The sequence below is a fragment of the Lagopus leucura genome, unplaced genomic scaffold (genome assembly GCF_019238085.1).
Source record: "Lagopus leucura isolate 7727_CA_CO unplaced genomic scaffold, USGS_WTPT01 Super-Scaffold_73, whole genome shotgun sequence".
Classification (NCBI taxonomy): domain Eukaryota; kingdom Metazoa; phylum Chordata; class Aves; order Galliformes; family Phasianidae; genus Lagopus; species Lagopus leucura.
In genome coordinates this window covers 73,309,457-73,335,145 of record NW_024962252.1, presented here as the reverse complement: position 1 = coordinate 73,335,145, position 25,689 = coordinate 73,309,457, and the positions used below count along the sequence as shown (strand labels likewise).

The window sequence follows — 25,689 nt, the reverse complement described above, 5'->3', positions numbered from 1 at the left end:
GGGACATCGGTGTTGTCAGCCTTAATACCAGCCTCATATCAGCCCTAGGACCAGCCTCCCACAACCCTTGCTTCTGCCTGGGCTGGAGGGCTCTCATCCTGTGCTGCCTCCATCCCTTAAGTAAAGGAGAGGCTTTGTGCTTCCTTAGCAGTGAGTGGATCCCCTTTTATTGGGGAAACAGCAGCAGTCTGGAGTGAGGCTTTGGGTTTTGCTGCTCTAACCCTGGGTAGGTCATTTCCTCTCTCTCTGCGTCGATTTCCCCAGCAGGCACCAATTGTGATGGATGAGAATGGAGATCTTACTCCCCATGGAGCTTTACCTATTGCTATGAAAAAGTACTGAGCAGAAGGGGCCAAGATTCAGTGCCTGTAATCCCAGGAGAAAGGAAGGCACCAGCCATTCACAGAGGTGATGCACTGCCTGTCTGTTGGCACTCCGTGGGCCTCAGGTGGGAAATGGAAAATCCCTCGGGAACAATGGGACTGCAGTGTGCACTTGCTGCAGAGCCTGCTGTATCCCGAGGCACAAGCGGAGAGCAGAAGAAGCAGTGGCTGCGCTGCCAAAGCCAATGACTTGCACCATCATTGCCTCCAGCTCACATGGGGCAGTACCTGTTTGCTAGGCTGCTGTGTTGTGCCAATAACGCAGAGAAGTGCTGAGCCCCTTTCCCCAGCTGCAAGTTCAGGGCCTTCAGCCTTTGGGCAAAAGCACAGCCCAGAACGGTGGAGGGAGTTAACCCTGATCCTGGGATGAGTGACACATCCCATGTCCCCTGTCCTTGCGGGCTGGCAGCAAGGCAGAGTGCTCTGCTGCCAGCTTTGGGGACAAAGCCCCAGGATCTAGAAAGCCCAGCATGGCTGCCAGCTGTGCTGGCCAGGAGGGCCCTGGGGAGCACCCATGACAGCAGAGCACGGCTCGGCGCAAGAGGAATGCTGGCCATTTCTGCTGGGGTGGAAGGCGAGCGCTATAAATAGTTTGTTTAACTCACTGCATCCAGGCCCTGAAAGGCTCCAGCCCGCATGCATTCCCCTTTTCTTTGCACTGTTGAAAAAGGCCAAATCCTCTTGCTTGGGGTCAGACCCACATTGTCCCTCGGGCTCTCCGAGGACATACTGGCTTTCTGGGGTGTCTCTCCTCACCCAGCGCTGGCTGCAGGATGCTGCTGGTACCCAGCTGCTGGTGTAGGGGAGCAGGAAAGGGACAGCCCCCCCAGGCCTCTGCTCACACAAAGGTAGCTTTTGCCCACAGGACTAATATTCCTGCTGCTGAGGGACGGGGCATCCAAGGGGGAGATGGAGCCTGAGTACAGCTGCTGGGGCAGCTGCCAAGGACAGCCACAGCCCGCACACAGCCAGGCTGGGGAGGACAGACACTAGCAGCTGGAGAGACATAGGAAACCCCCAGGCAGGCAGACACTCCAAGAAGGCAGGGGATGGGATGCCATGGCTGCAGGAGGGGGACAAGCTAGGCTGCTCCCTGTGGCATTCGCTAGCAGCTGAGAAACCCACCTGCTGACCCCCTGCAAATGCTGGGCTGCCAGCTGCTGGGGCCAGCGGGGAAAGGACCCACCAGCTGCTGCCTGGAGAGGGCACCTGTCACCCCAGAGCCAGGCAGGGGTGTGCCCTACAATGGGGCCTGTGTGCACCATGGGGCTTGCAGCTGGGACAGTGCTGACAGCTCCCATACTACCCAGAAGGAAGGTTGGGCCCAGCCACACCCAGGCTGGGCCGAGCCATGCTGGTGGGGCAGAACTACCCAGTTTCCATGGGCCCCAAGCCCCCACACACCAAGGGCCTTCCTGCCCCTGTACACTGGCTGTGTCAGGCCCCAGTCACCCTCCACCCCGCGCTGGGGACTTCCACCAGCTAAGACTGGGACACCCCGTTGTATAAATCATTACCAGCTGAGCCCCTGTCCAACAGAGCTAGGTTTATTGCCCCGAGCACAAAGAGAGGAAGCGGGCCTGCCAAGTGGGCAGGAGTGGTTATTGCTGCAAGCATGGCCTCCAGAGACGTAGGCCTGGGAGCGGCTAAGGGCCTGCCTGCCTTGGCTGGGTCTGCACCCACTGCCATGCTGGAGCTACCCTCTCATCCACAGGAACAGATTGGGGGTGAGGAGTGTGGAGAAGTGCAAATATATTGGCACAGGAGCACATCTGTGCTGAGTGAAGGAGCCTGAGGGCTTTAGGGATCATAACAGGGTGAAAGGAGGGGGAAGAGAGGAAAACAGATGACCGTGTACTGGAGAAATGCCTCCCACCCATCAACACCAATCCTTGGCCCAACTCCACTGTGGCAGCAGGAGGTGAGGCCACGACAGCCCTGGGGAAAGGCTGTAGTGGTATGGCTGTGCGTGCACAGGATAAGAGGAGCATGATGGGATGTGCTAAATAGTGGCATGTGGCAGGAGAGTGCTTAAATGATAGGCTTTGGCCTTATGGTGGGACAAAGCAGGGCAGAGAGTGAGGGGAGAGTTCCAAGGCCACGCAGAAAGAGGTTGCAGCAGGATGTAATGAACACCAGCGTTCTGAGCAGCTGCAGCTCCATGCTTTGGTCATGTTTAGTGCTGATGAGTGCAAGGCAATGGCATTAAGTGTGCACCTTCTCACCCTGGCTCTCCATGAACCAGCTGCCCTGCCTAAGCAAGGCAGCATCTGCTGATGCTCCCTGGGACAGGTAGCACATGCCACAGGGGATGAGACAGCACCGGAGCAAGCAAAACAAGTCCTCCTCCTCTTCCCCTCTGCAGCTCCCAGCTCTCCCTATCGGGTGGATAGCCCCAGCCTGCTCCTGTGCTTGCTTCTATGCAGCTGCCCCAAAGCTACGTGCAGTGACCTACAGACTGCTTGCCCTCCTTCTCTTCTGGGGTGGGACAAGAGGAGGAGAAGGGTGGAAAGCAAGCCCAGCCCAGAAAAGGAGAAGGGCAGCCCCTGCCCGCCTTGACCTCTGTGAAATGCTCCATGGGTGAGGGTGGAGCAAGGCGTGCTGAGAGGCAGGGCTGGTGGCTCAGCATAGGATGGAGCAAGAGAGGGAGATTATCCTGTGTCCATGGACCTGAAGGGAGGCACTTGGAGGTGGCCTGGCCTGCCGGAGTGTCCTAGTCACAGCACATCTGTCCTGGCTCCTAGCCGCACATTGTCAGCAGCAGCCACTGCAGAGAAGGAAGAGTGAGGATGAGCAGGGGCTAGTATACACAAACCCAAAGGCCATCTGAGAACAAGATTTCCCTTTCTCATCTCGCAATCTTTTACACCCACAGGGCTGGAGGGCACTCTAACACCCACCCCACATGTCCCATCCACCTTAACATCTTCCCCCCTCATCTCCATCCTACCTCAAGGCACCGAGCTCTCACCTCAGCGAGGTTCATGACGGCAGTGCCAGTGCCATCAGGATCCATGCTACGGAAGAATCCTGAAGGGCACAAGGGCAAGGTGAGCAACATGTCCTTCTGTCCCTGCCCTCCCCAGCCTGGAGCAACACTCACTGAACATTGTCTCCAACTTCACCAAGCAGCAGACAAAGTTGTCGAAGTCCACACCCGTCTCAGCATCTGCATAACGGGCAACCACCACCTGATGCAGCTTGTTATTCAGCTTGAAACCTGAAAGGCAGAGAGTACCTAGCACCTGCAAGAGGTGGGAGAAGATGCAACTACCAAAGTTCATGTTCTCACCAGAAGGGGCCAACACCCCACCCAAGGAAGGCCACTGAATCCAGCCTTGGTAGGAGTAAAGGATGCTCTCCCTGGAGCTATAGCCCATTGCCAAATGAATGTTAGCTCACTGACCTGACTTAGCCAGGATGGACTTCACAGGTCAGATGAGGATGGCTGGGACAACCTTGTATTTATCCCAGCTCGGAGGATGCCAGCAACAAACAAGGATCAGTTGGAGAGAACCCAGCTTACATATGGGCCTCATCTCATGACAGATTGGCTCAAAGCTCTCCATGTAGGCTAGTTCCACAGTTCTCTTGCTACTTGGGACGGTTCCTACAACTTTCCTCCACCCTCAGCCCAGCCCCATCCATTCTAGACTTACCAGCTGACTCTAGAGCCATGCGCATCTCGTATGAGCTCATGGTGCCTGACTTATCCAGGTCATACTGGCGAAAGATTGTCTGCAAAAAACATCACCGAGGATGTGAATGACAGGCCCTCCTTGCAGCTTGGTCATCCCCCTGCCCAAGAGAGGTGCTACCCCTTGCATCCCTCTCCTCCTCACCAGCCAGCTGCGGATCTTGTTCCATAGGATCTGGAACTCCACCAGCCCCAGGCGGGCACTGCCATCTTTCTGGACAGCAGAGGGTTAAGGAGAAAGCAGCCAGCAAAAGGGTGGAGTAGCTGAGCAGGCAGAGAGTGGCAAAGCAATCAGATCCTGGGTACTTTCAAGGAGAAGAGGCACTTCAGCCAGGCCAGCTCTTTTTCAAATTCCCTCCCCATCCTGCAGCATAGGCTACATCAGAGCCTGCAGGCCAAAAGGGAAAATTCAGTGCTTAAAGCAGCAGCTGTGCAGCTCCCAAGTAACACCAAACTTTGTCACAATGCTGCCATGCAGCAAACAGGATGCTAGAACATATCTGGAAAAGAGCTCAGAGCAATTTCTCTTCGCTTGCCTGACCCTTCCAACTGCACATCCTTGTGCAAGCTGGAACACAACCCATTGCTCCTGTTACTTTACACCTCATCCTCAATCATAGGATGATTTTGGGGGAAAGAACCCCAGCACCCTTCTTCCTCCACCAAGAATGCTTTTAGCCTGGATGGTCTCACAGCATGCCACGCTAGGGTGAAGTGTGGGTGCTGGCTGCTGTGTGTGAACCCACGGGGAAGTGAAACACTGGGCACCTGCTGCCAGCTGCCATCCTAAAGCACCCTCAGTGCAGCCACAAGGACCCTTTCTGCCCTTTTCTCAGTTGCACAGCCTTGGCACAACTAGAGAGCAGAGCCCTAGTTCCCACGGAGGAGTGTCCTGGCTGCCAGGCTGAGCGCCAGGAATGACAGCCCCTGCCCACAGTGCCAAGAGGATACATCCATCAGGTTGACCATGTTGCGGCAGGAGTCCAGACTGAATCCATCCGTCTTCAGATCTTTGTCTGAGGAGGAAGGAGGAGGGGGATCATGTGCATCAAAGCACAACCTGCAGAACCGGCCTGAGCTACAGGGGAAAAGGGCAGCACTCACGTCTAGCGATCACTCTGTTCAGAATCGTCTTGAGCTCAAAGACGCTGATTTCCATGTCCTGCAGTTGGAGCAGAATTAGTAGAACCTCTTGCCTCCCCCCACCCCCGGGGGTAGCTGAGCTGAATTTCAGCATTTACTGCTGTGCAGGGCAGGGATGAGGCACACTATGGGCTGGAGCTTGCTGATGGGAGAGACAGAGCCCTGGGAAATTTTGAGAGCCCCCACAGAGCCCCTGCTCTGTGCAGCTCTGATGACGAGTGGTTTGATCCCCCCCCTGCACCCCGGACCTGCCATGAGCTTTCCAGGGCTTGGCACAACTGTACCCACCTCCCCTGCCAGCTGCTGGAACATGTTCTTGAAGCCATCCTCAATGTCATCCTCGGTAATTTCCTCCTGAGGCCAGAAAGAGAGATTAGTAATCAAAGCCAGGCATTGCCCTGCCTCAGAGGCTCAACAAATATTTGAACCTCTCAGAGTGAAGCTCCTCTCACTTTTACTCTTTCTCACATCCCTATCACAGTAATCCAAGCCCATGCAGCCACCTCCTGCCCACAGCTCCCCCTCCTCAGCCCCAGACCCAGCTAAAGGAGACTGGTAGCCCCTACCTCATCTGCCAGGTCTGCAGAGATCTCCTCGTCCAGCTCCCTGGGAACAGAAAGGCGGGGGCACACAGTGATGAGAGAGCAGTGGAATCTGCTCTAGCACTCACCAACACATGTGATGGCCTGAGCCAACACATTCCCTAACTATGCAAAGGGCTGGGATGTGGCAGAAGGCTTTGTGGTGGAGACTCACGCTGTGTCTGACTGCTTCTCGGTGAAGACCCGCAGGATGAAGTCAGCCTCCTTATGTGGCTCAAAGGTGGAGGGCACAACGATGTACTCGCCAGGGGGCAGCCGGATCTGGTTGCTCACTTCCCTCAAGTTGATGAAGGTCTCAGAGCGTGCCCGCGACTGGTTTCGCAGGAAGAAGTCCTTCTTCAAGTGCACATTCTGGCTGCCCTGGGCCTGGAGAACACACTGTTGTAGGGAACAGCCCAGCAAGAAGAGAACCCACAAGGAGCAGTGGGACCAAGCAAGTGTAATCAGCCCACAGCCCAAGCATCTCTGCTGGAACAGCTTCATGGTCCCATTGCATCCCTGCCCAGTGGCTACCTGTGGAAGAGCCCGTGTTGTCCTGCCTAGCACGGACCATCCCTTCCACACAGAGGTACTCAGCACCCTTTAGCACCCCAACCATTGCCAGTCTGGTGGAAATTCCGTGCCACGGGGCACATGCATGCAAACATGCCTGTGGGTTGGCATCAACCCATTCCTGCCCACTCCTGTGCTCCCCTCAAAGAGGCGGATGGGTCTGGTGGCTCAGGACGTACCTCCTCAGGAACCTGCAGGGAGGAGAGAAGAAAGAAAATCAGAGTGCCAGTGCTGGGGTTCTATCTCCAATGGCAGATGGAAGGGGTGACACTGACCCACAGATTTGCCAAATCAGGTGGGAAAGGATTCCCTGTGGACTACGGTGCCAAGTCCACATGGGATCAGCAGGGCTGAGCCAGTCTCAAAGAAGTAGCATTGGGATTGGGGTTACCTCGTAGACGGCAAAGCCGATGGTATGCATGTCGCCCCCTACTCGCCGCTCCCTCCTACGATGCTTCTGCATCAGGGCCACCAAGAAGCTGCAGGCCACCTCGTCATCCCCAGGGTCGTCATCCTCTTCCAGCAGCTTGATCTTAAACTGGGGATTGATCCAGAACGTGGCTGGAAGGAGGAAGACGTGGATGATACACCTGGCTGAATCACATCAGCGAGAGTGGAGATGCGGGAGATACCTGGGTTGTTCCTGCAGCCCCCAGCAGTGCTCCCTCGGCGCCACGTGCCCTCGAACACCTGTGTGTGCCACCTGCTGAGCTCATCTTTGGTGAGGGCATCGGGGGTTAGGTTGCAGATCTCCAGCCTGGAGAACTCCCTCATGAAGTCCCGGAAAGACATCCTGTGGGAAGCAGGCAGGGGCTGAGGTCAAGACATGGCTGAGGAGTTCAAGCAGCTCTGGATTCAGCCACAAGTGCCTTTGCTAGGTGGAGAGAGATGGAAATCATCCCAAAGCCCCTTCTCATGGAATCAAACTGACTGCTGGATGCCCTGTTGTGGAACAGGACTTATATGGGCCAGGCTGCCTCTGGTGCAGTTGGAACCCACCAACTCTTTCACCCTAAGTCTTGAGGAACCGAAGCAATGATATTCAGGTGGAAGAAAAGCAGAAAGGCACCATCGCAGTTATAGGTGGCCTTGGGATGGGGTGCCAGGGGGCACAAAAGCCAGGACTACTGGCAGGCAGCTTGTCTAGGTGGCACACCTACCTACCACAGTGGGTGACAGGGATCAGAGCAAAGGCCTCCTGTTCAATCTCCCATCTCCAGTGGTGGCCAGCAGTGGCAGAGGAAGCAAATCAGACCCAGCATCACCTCAACATCCAGCAACACAAGACCTGCACTTGAGGCTAGCTCAGACCATCAGTTTTATAGCCACCCAGGATCTGGATCATCTGAGCAGTCACACTTTGAACTTGCAAAACAACCTTGCAGTGCAGACTCCCACACCGGGCTTCCAACATTTACCTAAGCTGCTGCTTGCTCGTGACCCTTTTGCTCTGGTGGTTTCAGAAGAAAAGAAAAAGCTTCTTTCTGCTCACTCTGCATTTCCAGTTCCTTCTAAAGTACTCAGGTTCCCCTTTCAACTACCTGACAACTACACAAAGCCAGGGCCCAACCAGCCTTCGGTGAAGAACTTTTTACTAATATTCAACCTATTAACTAGATCAGATAAGAAAATGTTACCGGGCTTTCTAGCAATGGAATAGCTAATAAAGGCAGGTCATGTGTTCTGGGGCAACTGCAGGTTCTTTTTCAGGCTCCCCTGCTCATTCCCAAACTGGATGCTGAAGAAGAGCAGCACTTTGCTCTGGCACTCACCAGAACTCACCATCCTCCATCTTCAGTTGCAGCTCTTCTCTGTCGCTGGGGTCAATGTTGTCCCACTCGGAAGAGCTGGAATAGCCAGAGGAAAACAATTAGATGAGAAGTACTCAAGGTGAGCTGAGACATTTCCAGTGCTACCCAGTTTGCAGTTGGCCCTCAAAAGACCCATTCCACACTGTGAAGGGAACAGAATGCTGTAAACTCCCAATCAGCAGCGCTGTGCAAGAGGTGTCCCAACTGTTTCAATGGCAGTGCCCATGGCTCACTGAAATCCCACCTGAACTCACCCATCACTCCAGGCTCCAGTCCACTCCACCTGACCCCAGGGGTTTCTGATACGGATGAGCTGTTCCTGCTGACCCCGGTAGTTCACCTGCCAGCCATCAAATGCAGGAAGTCAAACCATAGGCCACAGCATTTTACCTCTATTACAGTCTTATGTACCCAACTCACATCTTTGAAAGCTGTGACAGAATAGGCATGGCCCTTCACCAGCTTCTTGAAGGTCACTGCTTCCATATCAAAGGCACTTGTGATCTGAAAAGAATGTGCAAACCTCAGGTGAATACGATTCATGTGTAGTTCTGTTCCCTTACCCTTCTCAGAGGAGGCTGAGACATTGCAAGGGCAATTACTCTTTTTTTTTTTTGCCATGTTCCAGTCAGGAGCACTGAAGATTCATTGTGAAACCACTCAAACTTCAAAAAGCATAAGAAAATGTTATTTTGTGCTTCCCAAAACAGTATTTTCACTAGGAGCACAGATCCTCATCAGTAGCAAAAAACAGCTTACACATCAATCGTGCGGATACACAGACAGTGTTGGGAGCAACGGTCTCTTTAGCACAAGTATACCCCAGCCACACACTCAATGCAGGCAGCAACATTTTGTTTGTTACTACTCTGATTTGCCAATCCAACAGGTACTGCTGTCAGTGGTGACAGAGAGGGTGCACTCTGTTGTTTGTGGCTAAGAGGGAGAGGACGGAAGTGCCCTGCCTAGCTAACATGCAGATGCTGACGCAGGATGCAGCCAGAGCTCTATGCAGAGCCTTGTTCAGCAGCCTGGCTTCACATGGATGTTTCCCATTCCATCAAAACAAGACCATTCCAAGTCACTAAGATACAGCCCCATGCCCTTCATTGGTTCCGGGAAAGGTGCTCTGCCAAGAGGTGGAAGAAGTCCCCTCCCATCCAGCGTCTCAGCAAAATGACCACCTTGGGTTGGGAGGAGGGCTGTGAGGCCTCACTTTGGCCATCACTGGAGGAGAAGACATTCACAGTTCACTGTGAAGAGCAGCACAACACTTACGTCGATGGAGCAGCCCAGCAGGGAGCCCCTCTCCAGTGCCTTGCGGATGATGTGGCCCATGTTGCGCGGTGCCCGCTTGAGGTCATACATCTCTGCTACGCCGCCAGTGAAATCCTCAAAGCCCTCAGTGGTGCTGCCCCCCGAGAGCGACTCGTAGCAGCCGTTCAGCCTGAGCACCGGGCAGCGAGAGTGGAACGTGAGGTGAAGAGGGCACACCGTGCTGCTGCTCCGCCCCACCCCCCAGCAATTTTGTGCCCCCCAGTGGTGGGACTCACTTGGCATAGGCCTTCTCCAGCAGAGCGCTCCAGAACTCTGTGCACTCCGCTGAATGCACAAACAGGAGCTCCCCATCCTTGGTGGGCAGCAGGTCGTCCACCACCACGTCCACCCACTCACCGAACTGCCAGATCTAGGGGGAAGAAGGGGTGAGTGGGACAGGGCATCGCCCTAAGGGATGCCCCCAGGCAGCTCATCCTGCCCCCAACCCACCAGCTGTGCAGAGCCAGAAGCTCCCAGCCTACCTGGAAGTGGAAGATGCCAGCGTAGTCCTCTTGGAAGCTCTGCCCATGAGGCACCACACGGTGCAGGAGCTCCTCGTTGAGAGTGAGGGAGCCAATGGCAGCCAGCAGCCAGCAATCACCTGGTGAAGGAAAAGCTTAGCCAGCAGTGGTGATGGGTATGCTGGGTATGCATGGGTATGATGGGTATGCATGGGTATACCATGGTATGCTCTCCCTCTGAACAAGGTGCTGGGTCAGAAGGGCAGCCAGCAGGGAGGTGGATTTCTCCTCTGCATGGTGCCCTGCACTGGGCTCAAAAAACAAGTGGAGAACCTGGGGAGGAGTCAATGCCCCTTGCTCCTAGCCCACATAGTATAATGGCAGGTGCCTGGACAGAAGCATTAGCTCAGGGCAGAGAAGGAACAACCTTCTGTGACCTGCTGTCTGCATCCAGGCCACTGTGACAGCATCAACAGCCACTCCTGCAGTCATTTACCCAGAGCCTCCTGAATGCTCCTGGTATCTCAGGACAGTGACTTTTGTAATGCAATTACACTTTGCATTGTAATAAAAGTTTCCCTTTGTTTTCGGTCACCAAGCAAGAGGCTTAATGCTGGTGCCTTGGCTTCAAGTTCCAAGAGATAACACTGCAATTTTCCTTCCAAGTGCTATTAACCACAAGTGCTGGTCTATGCCAGCACTGTTTTTTCCATTCTTTGCCTTGGTTCTCCTTTCTCCTCTTTTAAATCCTGTCATACATTAGCCTTGAGCCTGGATAACCTGTGCTGGGCTGTTGTTGACAAAATGGCATTTCAAATCTTGCCCTCCTAATGACCAATTGAGAAACACCACAGTGCCCCAGGCTGTTAACATGCTCCAGTTACCACCACAGTCCTGAAACCAGTCTGCTCTGCTAAGGTGCACAACATTCTCACCTTGATACAGGTCAGGAAACACTGCTGATGGCAGCCAGATCTGGTTTTGGTGATCACTGACTTGCAGTGCCCAGCCTTGCCAGACTACCCGACCCACTAACACTGCTCTCCTTGTCTCAGTACCTATGCTACTCCATTTCTGTGAGGCCCTTAGCGTAGAGCCACCAGTCAAAACACCTCCTGCTGCCTTACAGCTTCCACCACACTACATGAGGAGGGAGTTTGAGTACAGAGGTGGTTGCGCACAGGCTGGCAAGAAAACACACCATGAGGATCTGCAGAAAGATGCTGTGAACCCTGTCCACTCAGCACCTTCCCTACACAAATGTCTCTTCTCCAAGCACGCTGTTGCTGCGTATGTTGATCTCTAGATCAAGGTTTGGGGACAGAACTCCAGCACTCACCCAGAGCTCCCTGGCAGATATCTGTCCGGGTTGCACCACCAACGATGAACTGAGGATCATCCACTAACTCCTGCATAAGGACAGAATCAAGCATTGGATTTCAGCAGCACCTGTACTCATTGTAGCTCCGATTCAAGGAAATGGAAGTATCATCCCTGAGATGCACCCATCCTATCCTCTATCAGGGAAAATTGCTTGACTGCAACATCAAGGCCATCACAGGAAGGCAAGGCAAGATCTTCTTCAGCATGAAATGGCTAGATGGACATTGCCTCTGCACTCATGGCACCAAAGGATGCAAAACTCCCATGTCCTGAGCCAATAGCCCCAGTCACCGAGGGTGACACACCTATGCTGGGACATCCAGAAGCAATGGCACAACTCTCCCATTGTAAAGCCCAACATGTACTGCCTGGAGGGAGAAGGGTGTGCTATACACAATGCTCTTTAAGTACTCAGTGAGTATTCCTCTGGGCAACGAAGCATGAGAGGAACTTTAAGCACAGCAAGAAGCAAACAGAAGCCAAGCTGCAGCTTGGCACACCACATTAACGCAGACACTGCAGGCGAGGGACATGAGCCCAGCACTTACCGATGGACGCTTCCACTCCACGCCCCGCGTCTTGCTGGAGTGTGGCCCCAGCTCCTTGAAGCCGAGGGCAGTGGGGCCAGCTGGGAACTGGGGGTCCCTGAAGAGGACACCACTCTCGATGCACTCTTGCTTGAGGGCTTCATAGTCCTGGTTGAGGTACTTGATTGCATTGTTGTGATCACCGACCCCCTCGGCTCTCAGGCGGTCCCTCTGCAGCCGGGCAGCGATCCCCCCAAAGGGCATCATAGCTGGGTACTGGCACCGCTACCTCCACCTCTGTGTCCTGCAATGAAACAGGCACTGTGAGGCTGGGGCTGGGCACGGCCTGCCCTTAAAAGCATCCCTGGGATGGGAAGACGCACTGTGAGGATCTAGGGCTGGGAAGGCCTCCCCAGCCCCCATGCCCGGTGCAGACAGTGGTGCCTTTCTGATCAGAAGCAGGCCATGGCCTCCAGCCCAGCCGTCACGCTCCCAGTGCCTTCAGAGAGGCTGAATGAGTGGAGCCGCTTTGACAGCGGGCTGGAAAGAGTTTGCCAGCTGCTGTGCAGAGCCTCCCCATTCCCTCTGCACATGAGCATTGAGTGAAGAGGAATTCCAAGCCCTTTCTGCCTCTGAAGATCAGTTCTTCCAGCTGTATGCCTTGCCGCTAAGCCTCTTTACAGGGACAGCTTTCTGGTCACCGGCACCTTCCCTATCCTACTGGCCTGATGAGCACAAGCAGCTGCAGGGCTGCTTCTCTCCTAGACAGCCGCCCACGGCTGCCCAAGCACTGAGTCAACAAGACGGGAAGGGAGGAGCCCTCCGGGGAGCAGAGGCAGCTCTATCTGTGGGGCGCTGGGAAGGAAGAGGCGTGACAGCCCTTCCCCAGAGCACAGGGTGACTTGACTCAAGCCCAGGAGCAGGACTATGCAGCCTGCCTGTCCCAGCTCCTGCTCGTAAAGCCACATGCCCCAGAGGTTTGGTAGCACAAGACAGCAGAGTGACCCTTGGGTGAATGACCCATCTGCTCTCACTCTGCTACAGCCAGCAACACCCAAGAGCAGTGGTGGGGATGGTAGCACTGGCCTGCTGCCTGCCCAGCACCCTGGCTCTGGAGAGGCCTTTGCCTGTCCCAAAATGGTGCAGTAGCCATGGGAAGGCAGGTAGCACAGAACAGGGTGCAAGCTCTTGTGCTGCTGTGCTGTGCTGCTCGTGGACCACAGACATGGCTGCTAATCTCAACGCCTGTCCTCATCAGCTTTCCAGAAGGAACATCTGCTCCACTCCACCACTCCTATCCCAAAGGCGGTCTCAGTCCCTCGTCTTTCCTCCACAACAGTCCCAAACCTATGGAACTGCCAACTCTGTGCCTCTCACTTGACTCCTGCTTGGCAACCAGGACGCTACCAGCAAGGTGCATGTTTCCTCAAGACCGGTGGGGCGACTCCTCCTGACTGCTGCCCAGCAGGGCCGCAGAACAAGGAACCCAAGCACAGCGCCCAGCCTGGTGGTGAGGGGAATCCCCGTCCCTGCAACCTCCCCTCATGGTGCAGCCCCAGGCAGGGCCACAGCAGAGAGCCGTGCACAGCCGGGCTGTGGCACCAGGCTGGTTATTCTTAGCCCTGTTACTCAGAGCGCCTGGGCAGCACTTGGGTGGCAGGCGGAGTGCAGGGTGTCACACGAGTGCAGGGCGCAGACCACAGGGAGGGACTGGAGTTGTGCGGGACATCAGGCAGCAGAGTGAGGACGGACGATGGGAGGGGGCTTCCCCACGGAGACGCTGATGGATGCCGAGGGCACACAGCAGGCAGGAGGAGGTGCACAGCCAAGCAGGGGAGAGCCGAGCTGCAGGACGGCTTTCCGTGCGGAGCGACATCCAGCCGCAACACGACGCGGCGCCGGAGGCACCCGACCCCCCACGTTTGGGGCACTGCGACACGCCGGTCCACGCAGAGCCTCGGACAACATCGCCCGCAATCTCTGCAGGCTTCTAGCCGCTCTCGGCGGGGACGTATCGGCAGCAATACCCGCGCCCCGAACCTCGGACCCCGCAGCTCGAGGGGTCGGGTCCACAAGCAGGCCCGGCCCCAGGCCTCAGCTCCGCGCCCGAGGGCAGGGCGGCTCCCACGCGGCCGGGCGGGGCAACGAGCCCCGGAGCCCCGCAACGGAACGGGACGGGACGGATCAGCCCCCGGGGCCTCCCGCAGCGGGCCCACGGCGCAGAGGAGGGAGGGAGAGGAGGGCTGGACACTTACCGTTCGCCCGGCGCGGAAGCCGCCGCCGCCCTGCCCGGCTCGGCGCAGCGGAGGAGGGGTTAGTGCGGGCAGGATGTGCGGGCGGCCCGCGGGCAGGGGGAGCTCCGGGCTGTTAAAGGCGCAGAGGCCGCTCAGCCCGCTGCTCCCCGCTCGCCCCGCAGCGCCCTGCCGCGCGGAGCCGCCCCGCCGTGACTCAGCGTGCCGCTATGCGGGGCGGCGCCGCCCGCAGCTCCGGGCTCGGCCGCTACCTGCTGCCCTGCCCACCCTCCGAGCGGGGCGGCGGGATGCGCTCGGACCGGCGGATTTGTGCCCCGAGGCCTCTGTCCGTGCCCGGATCGCTGAGCTAGCCTTCGTCCCGACCCTCTCAGCTCCGGCCGTGCCCCCTCTCTCATCCTATCCCCGCTCCATCGCCTCTCCACGGCCTTTTAAGCTGCTTTCAGAGCTCCGCTGTAATCCTTCCGCGGAGGCCGCCCCGTGTCGCGCCCCGCGCTTGTGAGCAGCTTCCTTTCAAGCCCTTGCCACCTCCCCGAGCTTTCCCTCCCCGCCATACCCACAGGAACGTGGTAGCAGGTGCTGCACTCGCTCTTGTCTCCCAGTACCCCTTTGTGTGTTCCCGTGCTGCCCCTTCCCTGTCCACCGGATGCGAGCTGCCCCAGAATTCCTACCCGCAGGAACGAGGGCTGTTAGTGCCCGGGTGAAACGGAGTGAGATGCTGAGGTCAGAGCCGGGCTAGCCCACACCTTGCTGGGACAGGCAGCAGCCGCTTACACAACTCAACCAGTGGGTTTGGCCAGAGGCCAGGCCAGGGCCCTGGCTGCCTGGGAACAGCCCTGCTGCTGCTGCATGCTTTACAGACAGCAGACCTGCTGCAAGCAGCAAAGCCAGCAAAGGCAGCTGCTCAGAGCTCTAAGATGGGATTTCCCCCTCCCCACCACGTTCCCCCTCCTGCTCTGTTCCCAAACCATCCTTCCCCTGTTTTAACAGGGGCAGCTCAGAGTATGAGGCCTGCTCCCCACCCCTGTGCTGTTGGCAGCATGTCAGAAAGCAGGACACATAGGGGGGCATGCAGCCCCCTCCACCGTGGTAGTAGCACACATGCTCCCACACCCCATTGCAGCCTCCCCTCCACTGCCACACACAGACAGACAGAAAGAACAATAGCTCCTTTTTTTTTTTCTCTTCCTTTTTTTCTTTTTCCTCCTTTTGTACACAAATATATACAGGGTATTATACACATCTCTACACAGACAGTGCCAAACCCAACCCAGCCCCCTGCTTGCAGCATCCCAGCAGCAGGGCTGGAGCACCCAGCCAGCCTCCAGCCTGCATCCCAGGGTAGGGGCATGGACACAGACCACCAACCAATACCGTTGAGCCTTTTCCTGCAGGAGACTTGTGTTACAAGTATTGTGCCTCTCCCCATTTCTGTGTGCTCTATCTCCACCACTCCAGGACCCACAATTCTTCACCTCTGCCCCACTTTCCTCTGGGCTTGGGGTCCTACAGAGAGATGTAGAGGAAAGGCAGCTCCATCCTTCACACAGCAGCCCTGAAGAGCAGAATCCACTCCTCTAAAGGAGAGCAAGAGGGAGAAAAGCCAGTGCCCCTGATCACCTTTCTCCACAGCAGAATGCTTCAGTTGTTCAGGTCCATAAAGTGCTTTGAGCTCCAGGGCCTGTGTTGGTGATTGGAAAGTAAATGACTGTCCCTTCCTCCTGGTCTGAGGGAGCCCAGAGGGTGGCTGCGTCCAGCTCCAGAGACCAGAGCACACCCACAAGGGGCAGAGTGAAGGGAGCAGTATCAGCAATGAGCACCAAAGAGGATGGTGGCAGGGGGTTGAGGGAAATAAATATAGCTCAGTAGCAGGGAGATTATTTTTCCTTTACATTTTACACAAGGGGAGGGAGAAAGCAATTAAGAGCCACTGATGCTAACCAGAAACCTCCTCACAAGAACCTCCAAGCAGGAGTGCCAGGGGCTCATCTGCCTCTCCTGCCTGCGCTCAACTTCAGACAGTCCAGGCCCCTCTCCCAGTCCTTCCTGACCCCTCCCTGCCCAGGACACAGCCATCACTAGAGAGGGGACAAAGTCAGAGGCAAGGAAATAAGAGCCCTGGGCAGGTGAAGCAGCCCAACGCTGCATGTTGCTGAGGACGCTATGGTCCAGACCCCTTTCTCCCCTCTCCATAGCACCCAGCAGCTCCCCAGTACAGTGCCCCCGTGCCTAGCCTTGCTCCGTAGACACCGGGCAGCAGAGAGGACTGCAGTACCACACAGAGGTCAGGTTGATTTGTGTTTGAAAGAGAAGGAAAATGTGCAAAAAATGCCACTTAAAATGATGATGCAATCCCCCACCTGTGCATGTGGGAAAGGAGGGGGATGCACTTATAGGGGAGAGGCTGCCTGCGCCTCCTGCCTGTGAGAGCACCTTCAGCACCCCCCCACCCAGTGAGGGGCTGCTTTGTGCTGCTCTCCTGGGTTCAACCAGTCTCCACAGCCCAGCACACAAAGGGGAAGAAGAGGGACACCATCCTCACCCCCTAGTGCCCAGGACATCACACCCAGGGGATGCCACAAGAGGCTGAGTGAAAACACGGGAGAAGGGAAGGCAGCACTACTTGGGCACGTGGCACAAAGCCACCCCATTTTCCAATACACTGATTAAAGCTTTTTGTTCATCATCTTCCTGTAAATCTAATAAATTAGTGTTTGCATTCCTTGCCAGGAGGACAGGGGACAGAGGGAGCAGTTGAGGAAACACTAGAGGAGCCCCTTGACCTGAGACCCCTTCATAAAGCACCCAGCCTCCCTCCACTCCTGAGGTGCTGGCAGGGTCACGGTCTCCCTCCTCCTCAGCCTCTAGGGGTTTACAGTCTGGGTACACATTAACGAAGGTAGTGAGTGAGGAGCAAGCCCACAGAGGGGCCAGGCAGCACAGCAGTAGGGGCAGGGAAGTGGAAAGCTGGCAGCAGGGCCCCTGCCCTCGCTGAAGGTAGTGGCCCTGGGGGTGGGCGAGAGTAGCGGCTGGCCCCCTCAGCTCTGCGCTCCCTTCGCTTTCTCTCTCCCGGTTGCAGTGGGCGCAGCCTGCCCTGCTCCTGGGACTCCATCCCTTCCCTCCCTCCTGCCCTCCCTCTGCAGTCCCTACTGGCGGATCTCATTCTCTATCAGGCTGTCCTCACACGACTGGAAATCCGTGTCATTCATGCCATCAGTAGTGATGAGCTCCTCATCCTGTGATCCCTGCTCCTCCGACTCAGTTGCTTCGCCCTCTGGGGAGGAGTCCTGCAGCACTTGGGCGATATACTTCTGAAAGAGCAGGGGTGAGGAGGGGAAAGAAGAAACACTCATAAGTCTGCAGTGCTTCCTGCAGCCCAGGGGATTAAGCAGAGCTCAAGGAATGAAGCACTGTTCGGGGAAAAGGTCAGGTGTCAGACATGCTGGGAGGTTATGGATGGGTTTCACCCCAGATTACATGGGGAGAAGGAGAACAGCATCACAAAACCTAAAGATTCTGAGTAAGAAGGGAGACCGGCCCAGACGGATTCATTGCCCTAGCCAAGAGAGAGGCAGAAAGTACATGTATAGCATTCAAGGAGAAGGAAATGAGTGCATGTGGGGAGTTACAATTCATATATAATGCAATTCATCACCCAATGTAGGTGAGGAACACAGAGCCCAACACTTGCTTCCTACCCTCTTTGAGAGACTTTGGGTACTGCCTCAAAAAGGTAAGGAGCAAGGTATTTGAGCAAGCAGGAAAGACTTGCAGGTATTATCTCCTCTTTCTTAAACCCAGGTAAGGAGCATACCAGGGCATGGACATGGAGGTGGGGACTCACAGCGGATTTGGGAGCTGGTAGGTTGGTGGCAGGTCTCCCGTTCTGCCTGCTTTCTGTGGCATCCACCTCTGTGTGCTCAATCTGGAGAGGAAAGCAGAAATGCAGAGAATGCCAGGATGATACAGCTGCAGGAGCTGCATTCCAGTGAGACTGTCCCCAAATTCTCAGTGGGTATGGGAGCAGCATACACATGGCAATGATGGCATACAGCTCCAGACTGCTTTGGGAACCTTCCCCATGGAGCTAACACTCTGCCAAGGAACAGCCAGAGACATCCCCCCCACTGCCCTAAATCCCCCTATGTCACTGATTAGCTGTGCTCCCAAGGGAAGGTGCTCCCATACCCTTGAGCCCCTGCCCACCATCCCACCTCACCTTGTAGTTGTGAGCACTGAGGTATTTGAAGTGCCCAAAGCAGACGTGACATAGGCAGATCACAATGGTGATCACAAGAACCACAAAAGTGAACATAGAAGTTGGGGCCAAGAACCCTGAGATGAAGAGAAATCAGTGTTAGGGTGCCAAAGCCTAAAGAGATGGTGTGGTGCTGCTAAGAGGCAGCAGCCAGGGGAAATGCTCAGCTAGACACTTCCCAGCCTAGTACTTACCTGTACGCATAGTGGAGAAGAAGAGAAGCCAGAAGAGGCATAAGATGGGGGCTGCCACTACTTGGTTCACAGCACCGGAATGGATCTTCTTGTCCAGTTTGGCAGGCAGGTAGGCGTAGTACAGATTGTAGCGGTCCACCAGGTGCTTGAGCAGCATATACATGAGCCCTGAGGGAGAGGTGTCAGAAAAGGGCATTGACCTTTTTCCCAGTGCCTCCAGACAAGAGGAAATACTTCCGTGCAAAGGCAAAGGGCTGTCACTCACCAAAGGGGACAATGATGGGGCAGGTGATGCTGTAGGTCATGACCACAGTGAATACACACATCATCCACGCGTAAGCGGCCCCAAACTGGAACTCGTAGGCCTGGTGCTGCAGGGGAGAGCAGAGACCTGCATGTTTTTACCCTGAGCAGGGTATGAGATACCCAGCACTTGGCAAGCCCCAGAATACACAGCTTCCACCGCAGCACCCTCAGCCCTGGCTGCAGGCCATTACCCTCCCCAGCACCACCACTTACTCTCTTGACGTTTCTCCGTTCAGCGGCTGAGCGGGCCAGGCAAAGGCGAATCATGTACATGAGCAAGCCAGGGATGCGCAGCAGGTCCATGGCATTCCCAATGAAAGCAGAGGCGATGACGTAGTTGACAAAGAAGGCCCCGTTGTCTGGCAGGAACACGCACCTGGGAAGTGGCAATGAGAGCAGATTGCAGGAGATTCTCCCGCAGCACGGAAGGGACCGAGACCTGGGTACCACCTTTGGGTGCTCCCCCACCATTAACAAGGGCTTTCTTCCCTGCTCCACTTACTCAAATCGCACTGCAGCTTCAGCAAGGAATTTTTTGTCAAATAGCCAGCGGAAAAACACATCCAAGCTGCAGGGAAGGGGGGTGAGAAGAAAAGAACAGTCAGAAGCAGCTTACACAGACATAGACATGCAAATATATGGAAACTGCTCTAAAAAGACCCCAAGCTCTGATCATAGACCTTATTGTTCCTTCTTGGGATATGTCATTGGCAATTATGTAAATCAGACACTGGGAAAAACAGTACCCTTAAAGGGATCTAATGCTTTCCATTCTCATGCATGTTCTTCTCCTTTTGCCCTGATCCTATAACTATTTTCCTTTCCTTTGCTTGGGTGAAACAACCCTGCAAGAAACTGGTGACTGACTATAGGAGAAACTACTCAGGTACATCATAACCTCAAGAAGAGAGATAAGAGATAAGAGAAAAAAAAAATCTCATTTCTCTCCAGTTCTACACTATTTCGACATAAAATTATGCAATCTTCTGGCATCTCCAGCATCATGATTCTGGTGGACTACAGAGCTCTACACATAGCAGTGGGATGGATTCTGTCCTCAGAGAGAAGTGTAACATGCTTGTTGGTGTACACCTGAAATGCAACCTTCTGAGAGCATTCACCTGCTTAAGTCACAACGTTATAAGCAACAAGACATTTTAAATCTGACTGGGAAACCTTACTGTAGTCACCCTTAGGATGGAGGGTCATTATTCTGCCTCTGTTAAAAGACCTGTCTATCCCCTATCGGAACTGGTCGATTTAGCCACTGAGGAGTTGGATCCTGAATTTATGGGCTGTAGATTTCCCATCCTACAATACATAAAGAAGCTCCTATCAGAGTAAACCCTCCCATCACCCCTGCTTCTACCTCCCAGATTTTCTCTCCCTCTCTCTCTTTCTCTCTCTCTGTTTTGTCCTTGTTCAGTGCTGAGGCTATGCTGATGTCTGGCAGCTGATGTCCCACAGGGCATTTCAATAGCCTCTACAGGAAGATTTGGGGCTCACATCCAGCAGGATTAGCATTCCTGCAGCCTACAAATAGGAAGACCACCCAGCCAAGCAGTACAGCCCACTCGCTTCTGGCTGAAGTGGGGGAATTTGCTAGCTTTATATAGAAATAAGTAGAGCAAGGAAGTACTGCAGGAGAATCACTGGAGGTGCAACTCAACCACCCCCACACTTCAGGTCTCTGCACTTTCTTGCCCTCCCATCCACACTTACCTGCTCAGGCCCAGTGAGGGCAGCAGCAAGACCATGAAGATGAGGAACGTGTAACACTTGTGCATGGTGGTCCTGTTCTCTCCAGATCTGGGGGCAGAGAGAAAGCTGTTAACATTGTCACCTCACCAGCACAGGGTGCCCCCACATAGCAGAGACTGGGAGCTCCATGTGTGTGCCTTGCCTGGCCACAGGGAGGAGGCTATAACAGGGGGCTGACAGAGGCAACAGCGAGAGAAAGCAGAAAGCAGGTGAAAAGGCAGGAGAATTTTTTTTTGGGGGGGAAGGGGGAGTAGAGAGAATAAGCTACCTTCAGTAATCTGCAGCTGCCAGAAATGCCAGCTGAAAGAGTTCATGTTTTAACACGTGGTGGGGCCTGGAAGCTCAGAGAAGGGTAATGCTGCCTAGCAGCCCTGCATCCCACCACACAAGTGGTGAGTGGTCTTGTGCTATTTGTGAGGTATATGCGCATTTGCCAGTGCTCTGCAAGTCAAATCCATTCACTACTGCCAGAAGCCATGGCAGCCAACACAATTTTTCCTTGGGAAAGTGATGACTTCCACATGAGTACAGGCACACCACACCTGCACACTCACCTTAGCCAAGACTTCCCTTGCTACTAGCATTTCTCAAAGGCATTGGCCACAGCTCCTCCCACTTTTCCTGCAGAAGTATATCACTCTCTGCTCAGTATAAGCCCATGCTGAACCCCACCACCCAGCTAATGGCTGGCAGAGCTGTCCACAGCAGGCCCCAAGGTGACCAAAAGGTGCCACATGACACCACGCCTGGAGTGAAGACAGCAATCTAAGCAAGATGAGCTGGTCACAGCTTTGCATTAGTGAGAAGTATCAAGATGCCAGGCAGCAAGCCAAGAACAGGCACTGGCTGTCCCTACCTGGTCCAGTGCGCTTCAAAAAAGGCAGAGTAATACACAATGGTGGGCAGCAGAGCTGAGAAGCACCACAGCAGCAGAGTTGGAAAGAACTGAGTGATGATGGGGTTCTGTGACAAGACAGAGAAGAGACTGTGCGTTACACACAGTGCAGCAGCTCTCATCACAGGTGTTGCGCTTACTGATGCAGAGTTCCCAGTGCCAGCTGCTATGACAATGCAGCCCAGCCCAGCCACTCTCAGTACCCCCATACTGGAGGGCTTCCTGAACCACCTCTCCTTTGCTCTCAGGCTGATAGCACCTGGGTTATGCTGCCAGTTTCTCTTGCTACTCACTCCCTTTCAGGGGCTTTTGTGCCTTGGGGTGGCTTCAGTGCTACCCATTGTGCAACCCTCCCCAAAGGCCTTACATTGAGGTACTCCACAGGCTTGGTGACATTGAACTTGTCCATAGTAGTGATGATGATTGCAGGGGTGGTGAGGAAAAAGAGGAGAATAAAGAGGACCACATTGATCACCAGGCAGCGGATCCACCAAATGAAGCCCCGGATGGAGAGATGTTCCCTGGGATGAGGAAAGAAAAAGGGCATCAAAAACAACCACACTAAACATCATATTCACAATACAGCCAAGCCTGTGTGAACAGAGCTCTGGAAATGAAGTTAAGGCTTTCCCCCTCCAAAGCTGGATCAAATCTCTAGCTCAGCCAAGCTAGCCATCAGCAAGACCACTACCCTCCGTTATCAGATTGTGAGGGTGCGTTCTCTCTTTTTATCTCTACAGACCTGCTGAGCCCCACTTCTGCTCACCAGTAAATGTTTTGTGGGTCAGGGGCATAACTGACAGTCCAGTTGGAAACGTGCAGAGATTCACTGCAGGAGGAGGCCCTGGGCTCCCCACGACATGCGCAGCCCTGGCACTTGCAAGCATTGAAGTCTTTGAGGATTCTGGAAAAGAAGAGAACAAGGGAGATGCTGCCACAGAGGGCCAGGGCAGGAACAAGCTGATGTGGATGTCTTGGGGCTGGGATTTCTGATTTAAAAGAATTGTGAGATGCCACCATCCTGGGAAGGACAGGATCTCTTGCAGTACTCACATGGCTGTGATAGTCTCATTATGAAACGTGACAAAGGCCATCCCCAGAGGCTTCTCATTCACCTTCTCCTTCTCCCGCTTGTAGTCATCTTTGAGTTTCTCCTCCAGTTTAGTGTAGTACTCAATGGCTTCCACCTGAGCAGAGGGACAGGCATCAGAGCAGAGACCAGGGGACCTCACCCCTTAGTGCCGTCACAGCATCACAGCGGGGAGACAGCAGGCAGTCAAGACAACCTAGGCTAAGCTGTGGGGCAGCAGCTCCATGGCTGAGTGCCAGGAGAGCTATGATACGCTCCTGGTCCCAGACTGGGTGGCCAGCAGGAGCTAAGCATGCTGCAAGTCAGCGTGGGCAGCACAAGGGCCCAGTGCCCACAGTACCCCTCTACCCAGTGCCTCCAGCTCTCCTCACACCTCCTCACAGCCCCTGATGACACAGCAGCACAGGTGACCACAAGGCTTGGGGTTGATCATGGATGGGGTGTTCTCCTTGCTCTGCAGGTTGGTGAAGTAGATTCGTCCGCGCTCAGCTTTCTTCCTGAAGTGGGAGAAGGGAAGAGAAAGAAAGTTGTCTCAGAAAACCTCCATGGCACCAGACTTGAAGAAGCGGATGAGAAGAACTCACAACTCCAACTTCTGTGACTCCCCACCCCAGCCTTCTACCCCCAGCTATGGGCTGGTTACCTCTCAGCATCGAGAAACATCAGCCGAGCCACATCATAACAGGGACGTGCTTCCAGCACAGTGCAGTTGGCATAGGCCTCCCTGTGGATGGAAAATGATGCCATGTATGACAAGCAGTTAACTCCCTTCTCTATAGTGTTTCTAAACTACTACAGTTTTTACTCAGGTTCCAATGGAAGACGATGACTTCTTGTTTTGATTTTGGTTAATAAGAAAAATATACTCTTCTACAAAGAGCATGACCAACAGAGAAGCAACAGCACAGTATCCTGCTGTCACTGCTGGAGTGCTTCCTGCCTGCATCTCACTTCTATGAGCTTGACAGCTTTCTCATGATGTGCTCTATCCCACCATGTACCATGCTGACCCCCTATGGCTCTGCAAAAGACAGCTCAGCGTGTCCCAACACATTGCACATTGAGATAAAAATTCACACAGGAAAACAGCAGCCAAGTGCCCAAAAAAAGAGCGTTCACCAATTTTAACCAGCTTCTGCCCCAGGATTTTCAACGTATTATTGCTGTTCCAAGCAACATCAGCACCACCCCACTAAAAACATTCCTGTTACAGAGCAGCCTTTAATTAGGAAAATATGAGACTCACTCAAAATGCTTCTTGATCTTTTCTGGCTCAGCATATTTTGAAATTCCATTGATGAAGAGAGTTCGCTTCACCTGAAAGGAAGAAGGTGAAGATAGGTGTGGATGGTGTAAAAGATCAGACTGAAGTAAAAAAAAAAAAATAAATTTGAAAAAACAATAAGACTCAAGGCCTGAGTTAGCAATAGGAGGGCATCCCAGACACTTTGGGGAGGTTTGCTCCCTATCTCCTATGCTTCTACTAGCTGTTAGCACTCCACATGTGATGTGCTGCAGATTGACAGGATAGGGGCTCACACTGCAACTGCCTGAACAGAAACAATGGTGTTCAGAAGTAAGCAAAGCAAAGGCAGCTAAGGTACAGCCCCAAATCCATAGAGCAGCTGGAGCAACTCTTTAAACATGGGTCCCTCCACACGTGTTCACCCAGCTCAGACCTCTCTCACTTCACCAGGTGGCATCAAGATTGGCTGCTCCAGAGATCTACCTCTGGCCAGGCAGAACAAAGGAGACAAATCACAACAGCCCCAGACTGCTATGGAAAGGGGAGTGCTTGGCACCCTCTCCCAGGCCACCCAACTTGACAGGAAGTCATGAAAAGTTGTGCCTGGGGCAGTGCTCAGACCCCACTCACCAAGTCGTCTTCTTTGTAGCGCATCTTGGAGGTGTGCCGGCGCATGCTGTACACTGTCAGCAGCAGGTACAGGAAGGCAAAAGATGTGTGCAGCCACAGCAGGTTATTCCTGACACAAGAGAGGAGCGCTTAAAGCCAGCACGAGGTTGCCACTACAACTCAAAGAGATCTCTCAGGGACCCCTTCTCCAAAGGCTCTGGGGCCTTGAGTGGTGTAATTGGCACAGCATACACATGCCCTGCCAACAACCTCCAGGACTTCAACATGGCAATAGGAGCAGGGCTAGCAGCCTTTTTGAGGAGGGCAGAAACACAACCTTCAAGGAGGAAAGGCTCTGCAACAGGTAAGCATCTAGAAGATACATCTCGAGTGCCACAGTTATCCATCCCATTCCCATCCACACCTACCCAGAATTCAGGTTAGCGATCGTTGTCCTCCCAAAGCTGTATGCATTGTTTTCTGGGGAGAAAGAAGCATATAACACTCAGTTATATTGATGGGCTGTGGCAGAGCTCCAGCGGGGCATGGTATAGCAGGAACCTCACCTGCAAAGCACCCCAAAAACCTAACCTCCCCAGGACAATCTTCTGGATACTCCATGCCCAAAGTGGGACAGGAGTCAGGTTTATCTGTGTTACTCCCTGGAGGACTGAGGCCCTGGCACTGAAAGCAGCTTCTCCACTTGGCTCCCTGCCCTCACCTAGCAGATCCCCTGAGAAGTTGACAGGCAACACGATGCCCACGGAGAGCACACCCACAGCCACCAGCAGCCCGATGATGTGCCTCTGGAAGGACAGGTAGTGTACTGCGTCACCTCCACATTTGTCCCGGATCTCATCATCCCTGCCAGGGAAAGAAAGGCAATCAGGCAATCTTTTCCTGCACTGGAGGGAATGCAGAAAAGCACTGGGTGATGGCTGCCTGTGCAGTTGGTTTGAATGTACACAGCACCCCTGGAACACACCCTGCAGAACTGCAGCCATGTCCTGGACACTGACTCCAGCATCTGGCCATGAACCAGCTCAGGCAAAAGCCCATCTATGCAAAGCTTGCTGCAGCTCTGCTCCCCACACGCTGCCTTCTGCCACTAGGAATGGGCAGCTGGGCCCACACACGCCCACACCTAACAATCATCCCTGCATGGACTGATTCCAGAAATGCTTAAGAAACTGCTCCCGAGTGCC

The 25,689-nt window shown here is 54.4% G+C and overlaps 2 protein-coding genes across 8 annotated transcripts in view; both read right to left on the bottom strand.

The window, feature by feature from the left end:
- Nucleotides 1–1,914: 1,914 nt before the first annotated feature.
- CAPN11 (calpain 11) lies at nt 1,915–14,880 on the bottom strand. Of its 4 annotated transcripts, none has more exons than XM_042882848.1 (22): nt 14,797–14,880; nt 11,898–12,180; nt 11,306–11,375; nt 9,988–10,106; nt 9,742–9,875; nt 9,467–9,635; nt 8,609–8,692; nt 8,443–8,528; nt 8,150–8,224; nt 7,010–7,170; nt 6,769–6,938; nt 6,557–6,568; nt 5,980–6,191; nt 5,790–5,829; nt 5,512–5,577; nt 5,185–5,242; nt 5,032–5,096; nt 4,226–4,294; nt 4,043–4,121; nt 3,487–3,603; nt 3,355–3,413; nt 1,915–3,150 (listed from the first exon to the last, which is right to left on the bottom strand). In XM_042882848.1, the coding sequence occupies exons 2-22, from the start codon at nt 12,141–12,143 to the stop codon at nt 3,124–3,126; spliced, it is 2,118 nt and encodes a 705-aa protein (XP_042738782.1). In that variant the 5' UTR covers nt 12,144–12,180; nt 14,797–14,880; the 3' UTR covers nt 1,915–3,123. The 4 variants fall into 4 exon arrangements, with proteins under 4 accessions (XP_042738782.1, XP_042738799.1, XP_042738772.1 ...); XM_042882865.1 differs by lacking the exon at nt 14,797–14,880 and adding an exon at nt 14,682–14,745; XM_042882838.1 differs by lacking the exon at nt 14,797–14,880 and adding an exon at nt 14,132–14,237.
- Nucleotides 14,881–15,304: 424 nt separating this feature from the next.
- TMEM63B (transmembrane protein 63B) overlaps nt 15,305–25,689 on the bottom strand; it is a 38,475-nt gene continuing 28,090 nt past the window's right edge. For 3 of the 4 annotated variants that reach the window (XM_042881824.1, XM_042881847.1, XM_042881830.1), the window contains 18 exons: nt 25,206–25,348; nt 24,913–24,964; nt 24,506–24,614; nt 23,876–23,946; nt 23,273–23,353; nt 23,003–23,126; nt 22,593–22,726; nt 22,306–22,443; nt 21,907–22,060; nt 21,501–21,607; nt 20,606–20,692; nt 19,386–19,451; nt 19,097–19,259; nt 18,843–18,948; nt 18,578–18,745; nt 18,345–18,460; nt 17,970–18,050; nt 15,305–17,436 (listed from right to left, as the gene is read on the bottom strand). In XM_042881824.1, coding sequence (XP_042737758.1) covers nt 17,272–17,436; nt 17,970–18,050; nt 18,345–18,460; nt 18,578–18,745; nt 18,843–18,948; nt 19,097–19,259; nt 19,386–19,451; nt 20,606–20,692; nt 21,501–21,607; nt 21,907–22,060; nt 22,306–22,443; nt 22,593–22,726; nt 23,003–23,126; nt 23,273–23,353; nt 23,876–23,946; nt 24,506–24,614; nt 24,913–24,964; nt 25,206–25,348 — 2,065 coding nt within the window. In that variant the 3' untranslated portion in view covers nt 15,305–17,271. The remainder of the gene's footprint in view (nt 17,437–17,969; nt 18,051–18,344; nt 18,461–18,577; nt 18,746–18,842; nt 18,949–19,096; nt 19,260–19,385; nt 19,452–20,605; nt 20,693–21,500; nt 21,608–21,906; nt 22,061–22,305; nt 22,444–22,592; nt 22,727–23,002; nt 23,127–23,272; nt 23,354–23,875; nt 23,947–24,505; nt 24,615–24,912; nt 24,965–25,205; nt 25,349–25,689) is intronic. The other variant, XM_042881839.1, reaches the window with a different exon arrangement.

What these genes read in the sequence shown, in the direction of transcription:
- CAPN11 (XM_042882848.1), bottom strand. Translation starts at nt 12,143, where the DNA reads ATGATGCCCTTTGGGGGGATCGCTGCCCGGCTGCAGAGGGACCGCCTG. An exon ending in ACATGGTCAACCTGATGGAT is followed by an intron (nt 4,295 to 5,031) that starts GTATCCTCTTGG and finishes TCTGCTGTCCAG; the next exon opens with AAAGATGGCAGTGCCCGCCT. An exon ending in GAAGTTGGAGACAATGTTCA is followed by an intron (nt 3,414 to 3,486) that starts GTGAGTGTTGCT and finishes TGTGCCCTTCAG; the next exon opens with GATTCTTCCGTAGCATGGAT.